At 44.2% G+C, this 6000-nt stretch overlaps 1 protein-coding gene across 3 annotated transcripts in view; it reads right to left on the reverse strand.

Annotated features, from left to right (window-relative positions):
* LOC102557779 (uncharacterized) overlaps positions 1–6000 on the reverse strand; it is a 188748-nt gene extending 182748 nt beyond the window's left edge. Inside the window, exon 1 of one of the 3 annotated variants that reach the window (XM_059716459.1) lies at positions 5831–5996. In XM_059716459.1, coding sequence (XP_059572442.1) covers positions 5831–5891 — 61 coding nt within the window. In that variant the 5' untranslated portion in view covers positions 5892–5996. Of the gene's footprint in view, positions 1–5830 lie in introns of all 3 variants that reach the window. The other 2 variants (XM_019494721.2, XM_059716460.1) reach the window with 2 other exon arrangements.

Raw genomic sequence — 6000 nt, forward strand, 5'->3', positions numbered from 1 at the left:
GTCGTATAATTAGACTTCAGGAAGGCCTTCGATACGGTATCCCACCCCATACTGGTGAACAAGCTAAGAGGCTGTGATGTGGATGACTGCACAGTCCGGTGGGTGGCGAATTGGCTAGAGGGTCGCACCCAAAGAGTTGTGGTGGATGGGTCGGTCTCGACCTGGAAGGGTGTGGGCAGTGTGGTCCCGCAAGGCTCGGTCCTTGGACCGATACTCTTTAATGTCTTCATCAGCGACTTGGACGAGGGAGTCAAATGTACTCTGTCCAAGATGGCAGATGACACAAAGCTATGGGGAGAAGTGGACACGCCGGAGGGCAGGGAACAGCTGCAGGCAGACCTGGATAGGTTGGACAAGTGGGCAGAAAACAACAGGATGCAGTTCAACAAGGAGAAATGCAAAGTGCTGCACCTAGGAAGGAAAAATGTCCAGCACACCTACAGCCTAGGGAATGACCTGCTGGGTGGCACAGAGGTGGAAAGGGATCTTGGAGTCCTAGTGGACTCCAAGATGAACATGAGCCGGCAGTGTGACGAAGCCATCAGAAAAGCCAATGGCACTTTATCGTGCATCAGCAGATGCATGACAAATAGATCCAAGGAGGTGATACTTCCCCTCTATAGGGAGTTGGTCAGACCGCAGTTGGAGTACTGCGTGCAATTCTGGGCGCCACACTTCAAGAAGGATGCGGATAACCTGGAGAGGGTCCAGAGAAGGGCAACTCGTATAGTCAAGGGCCTGCAGACCAAGCCCTACGAGGAGAGACTAGAGAAACTGGACCTTTTTAGCCTCTGCAAGAGAAGGTTGAGAGGCGACCTTGTGGCTGCCTTTAAGTTCATCACGGGGGCACAGAAGGGAATTGGTGAGTATTTATTCACCAAGGCACCCCCGGGGGTTACAAGAAACAATGGCCACAAGCTAGCAGAGAGCAGATTTAGACTGGACATTAGGAAGAACTTCTTCACAGTTCGAGTGGCCAAGGTCTGGAACGGGCTCCCAAGGGAGGTGGTGCTCTCCCCTACCCTGGGGGTCTTCAAGAGGAGGTTAGATGAGTATCTGGCTGGGGTCATCTAGACCCAGCACTCTTTCCTGCTTATGCAGGGGGTCGGACTCGATGATCTATTGAGGTCCCTTCCGACCCTAACATCTATGAATCAGTCTCACATTAAGGATTAATACCATTAACTGGAAAGCAGGGGAATAGCTAGGAGCCAGGACACTTGGGCTCTATCGTGGCAGGGGAGACGTTGGAATGCTGGAGGACTGCAAATTGCTTGTGTTACCTCTGTGGACCAGACTAAAGTTACCCTCATATAAACTAGTTAGCCCAGGTCAGAGTTAGCCCTTGCCTGAAGTGGCATAACTTTGAGACTCAGAGGGCACCCGGCATGAATTACCAAGCTTTAGCACGAAGACATGCACTCTTATAGTGCCATTAGTATCATCTAACATGTAGCTTCACCTTTAGAGTGGTCTCTCTTTGAACCCTTCTTAATATTATTCTTTCATGAAACCAAGCTCAGTAGCTGCCAGAGGGAAGGCTGAACTGTGCACACAGGACTCGGAGGGCAACATGTTCCACAACACCCAAAATTCTGAGATAACATGGAGTCATTCTGGATCCAAATGCCACTAGTGCTCTGAGTTAAGACCCAAGGAAGTGCCATCTTCCCCTTGAGCTCCTTCCCCTCAGTTGTCCCTATCTGTTTTATTACTTCAGCTACTTGTACACAGTTCAGCACAGGAATCATAGCTGCAATCCTGGCACCAGCAGGGTAGTGGGAGTTCTGCAACTCAGTACAGTGGGACTAGAATTTAACTGTAAGCTTGTACTGCCCTGAGCGCATTTTGGAGGCTCCTGTAATATACGACATCCCTTTTGTGCATCTACTCAGGTTAGCATGAACATTTAACATCATTTAATTTCTTTCCTTCCTTATGCGGAGATTAAGGGACTAATTCTGCCACTCTTGCCTACATTCAGTTGCAGTTATCCTAAATGAAAGTTATTGCTTCTGTCACCTGAAACAGGAACAAGAGCAGGCTTCAGTTCTGCAGGTGATATTTTTCAGCACCAACAAATCGTTGAACAAACTCTAGCCATCACATCACATCAATACTGCTTTTTTAGCCACCCCAAAACACCAGTGCACTCTATTCTCCTGCATAAAAGAGCAGCAAAGTCCTAGAAACACCAGGGTAAATCAAATGGTGAAAGAGCATTGTCTTCAAATTTCCACCAGTATAAATTAAATGATAATTTGGCCCATTCTACATAAATAGTCAATCTATTCTTTTTGATTTGAGTATGTACAATTTTCATTGGAACTACTAGGATACAATACAACTGGACAAATCCCTGGATTTCCAAGCCAGCAGAAACAATCCTGTGCCCAAGTGGGGACAAGGCAAAGAGAAAGTAACTGATGTAACTTGCACAGTTACTGCAACTGTGGCTAGGGACAGACATTACACATAAATTGGTTTAAGTGATCAGAAGCTGGTTTAAACCTGTAACAGAACAGATGCTCAAGTGTGCATAATCCAGTTAGAAGATGGTTGAAACTGGTTTGAGATAAACCTGGTTGAATGTAGTATCAGACTTAACTGATTTAGCTCCAACCAGTTTATTCAATGTCTATGCCAGACCCCTTGCTGGTTTAAGATAAATCAGGTACCCCCAGCATCCTGGCATGCTTTCAGGGCTGGGCATAGCTCTCTGCTCCACAGTAGGGCTGGCTCCTCCCCTCTGCTCCCTGGCCAGAGCTCTGGCAAACTTGCAGGCACAGCAGGGTCTGCCTGGCTTCCCACTGCCCTACCCACGCCCTGCTGCTCAAGCAGAAAATCCCCCCTTCCCTCCCTCCCATCTCCCACAGCAGGGACCCCAGCCCCATGGACCCTAGGCATGTGGCATGCTAGCTAATGCTGAGAGGTATCTGTGTGTATCTCCAATTTTACTGGGACAGGCAGACAAAACAGTGACTGCTTAGGGCTGTTTGAAGCTAATCAACAGGTCAGCTGGTAAGCTGTTTAAGAAGAGTTTGAAGTACTGGAGAGACTCTATTGTTTTGCTGATGAGGTGATAAACACTGTTATTAGCCTCCTGATGGATTGCATGCTTGTCAGTTTGCTGCAGACAGTATAAAGAAGGAGGGAGGGAGATTGAAAAGCTCCATATCTTCAACAGATGCATACATTGCACCCCTGCCCCCCCTTGCCTCAGAGTGCTAGCAGGGGCCTGGGGTCTGGTAACACTCTTGCCCCTTGAGCAGTAAGTGGGGAAAAGCCTGGGATGTAGTATCAGACTACTATCAGGCAAACCTCTCTAATCAGAGGCCCGCTAGGGCCTGGCCATGCCTCCCCTGCCCCTCAGCTCAGCATAGCACAAGGGAAGGGAGGGCTGCTTTAGTGCCCCCCAGCTTCTAGCCCGAGTCACTGCAGGCATGTGCCTGAATTTCCTCAGTCCAGAGAGAATGAATGTGCGGTTGCAAACTGATTCCATCTAGAGTAACCTGCAAAGATTGTATCAATTCAGGCTCATGCTTTTTGAATGTCGGTCCCTAGACTGCACGTACAAATAGGGAAACCAGACAGTCAAACAGTCAGTGTCATGTAGACAGGGCTCTACCAGGGAAAAATCCAGGGAGTAAAACCCCCATAGATTCTAAGAAGCTATCCCCACCAGCTGCCTGATCCTACATTTCTGATGCACAAAACTTCCTTGGTTTTCAATGGGAACATGCATAAAGTTACAAAAACTGAACTTCACTGTAGATATGATACAACACAATTGGTATGAAGAACAGTGGTACTGTTGGTACCACAGATAGGGACAACTAAGGGAGAGATGCCCAAGGGGAAAATGCTTTGGTATGAAGAACAGTGATGTTTATACTGCTTCCACAAACTCCATGCTAATAAAATATAGCCTCCAGTTATAAGCAAGAATCTCAGTGCTTCTTGGGTCAATTATTCCCACAAGAGACAGACATTAACAATACCCCTTTACTTACTGCTTTTTTTTGCCTTTGGATATATTATGTGCCATCTGCCTTAAAAAAAATGCTTTTGTCAAACTAAGGCAGACAAGGTTCCTTGGGTGAATTTGATATCTTTTATTAGACCAACCCAAATGGTTGGAGGATAGTTATTAAGCAAGCTTTCGTCAACTGACGAAGGGTTTTTGAACTTGAAAGCTTGCTTAATAACTATTCTCTAACCATTTGGTTGGTCTAATAAAAGATATCAAATTCACCCAAGGAACCTTGTCTGCCTATGTCTTTAGACCAACACAGCTACAACCCAAACCTTTGTCAAAAAAAGGCATTTAAAATCCCCCATTCAGATTACTTGAATGACACAAAAGAATTTAACTCACTATTTCTTTTGCACTTTAAAAACAGGGGAAGAAAAATTAATTGCCCTTGCAACAAAAATCATCAGAGCACTTTGTCCCTCTAGTATCCATTATGTACTTTTTTCATTCTTGAAATGGAGTTAAAGCTTGAGAGAGAGTCAAATTACATTTGCCATAGTATATTTACACCATTTTTCTCTTTTCCTACCAAATAGGTTTATTTCTTTGTCCTTTATGAAAGCACATACAGGAACTGAAAATAGAACGCACAGGACTGTGTTGTTGTATTTAATCAAACTTTTTCTTCCTGCAGCTGGTAACTGGAAATCAAGAAAAATAGCAGTTTGCTGATTTGTTTATGTAATTGACTAGTAATAACACTAGACTACAACATCTTATCTATGTATTTGTATAAACTTCTAAATCCCAATTATACTGCATTACTAGAGAGAGAACTCTTCTAGTTAATTCCCTCATAAGCCTTTGGAAAACAAATGTATGCAAAAGAAAAAAAGCATTTCAGCCCTAAAAATCTAGCAAGCAGTTTCAGAAATGGAAATGATTCAGAAAATAAAACTGGGTTCTTTCCCCACCTTCTCCAAAGGGAGGAAGCTAATAGCAAGATAATAACCTTTAAGTGCAGTAATCAGCACTCATTTACTGAAGAGCGCAGAAAGTAATAAAACACAAAATTCCTGCAATTCGCTTTTACACATAGGGCCTCATGGAAATTTGAACCACTTATAATTACAGCCAGAGTTTAAGATGTACACTTAACTTCTGCATGAACACCTAAATGATGTGTCCAGATGGATTTTCAAAAGTGCTTAGCAGGCGGCTGAGTAATAGGAACTGGGGAGGGCTGAACATTTTTGAAAATCCAGCCACTTGGTTTAGGTGCTTGATAAGGAAACTTCAGAGTAGGTTTCTTTTCAATTTTATTTAGTTATTTATACACCTGGATTTTATTTGTTCATCTTTTTTACTATTTGTTTTGATTTTAGGAAGACATTCTGTGTTTCTCTCTTTTCAGACAAAAACACTTCCTGCTTTCTAAAGCAATATTTTGTTTTCCAGCTATGCAGCAACCATAATTTTTAACCAGCACACTCATGCAGGTTTTTACAGTCTCCACTTACTCCCTAATGACATAATGAACCTCCTAAAGCAGTCTTGTGGTTTCCACTCCCTTCCCAACCTCTGCTGAAGGAAGATACAGTATTTACTGTGCTGTTTAACATGCAGGATCCCCTCCCACCTGCAAAACTCTCACCTAGGCAGCCCAGTAGAGCAAACTACTTCTCTGAAAGTCAAGACAAAGCTGCTACAAGAAGAATTTCTGCAGAACTACAAGTCTTAACATAATTTACAATATCTCAGATGCCTTGTGAGTGAGATCATTGCTGGGCACAAACATTTTACATTTGAGAGCAAGCTGCAGTTTTAGCAGAGGAAACGTTTTCTTCTACTTACTCCCTGAAGCTCCTGCCACAACGGTGCAGAGTAAAATGACTGAAGGCAGCCTCATGATCATCCAAATCAGCTCCTTAGCTCAGGGCTAACAAAACCACATCAGTCCTCCTCTCAAAGGCAGCTCTGAGCAGGGAGTGAAAGAAAACTTTCTCCACAAAGCAGGAGCTGAC

Source organism: Alligator mississippiensis, chromosome 13, assembly GCF_030867095.1.
Source record: "Alligator mississippiensis isolate rAllMis1 chromosome 13, rAllMis1, whole genome shotgun sequence".
Taxonomy (NCBI): Eukaryota; Metazoa; Chordata; order Crocodylia; family Alligatoridae; genus Alligator; species Alligator mississippiensis.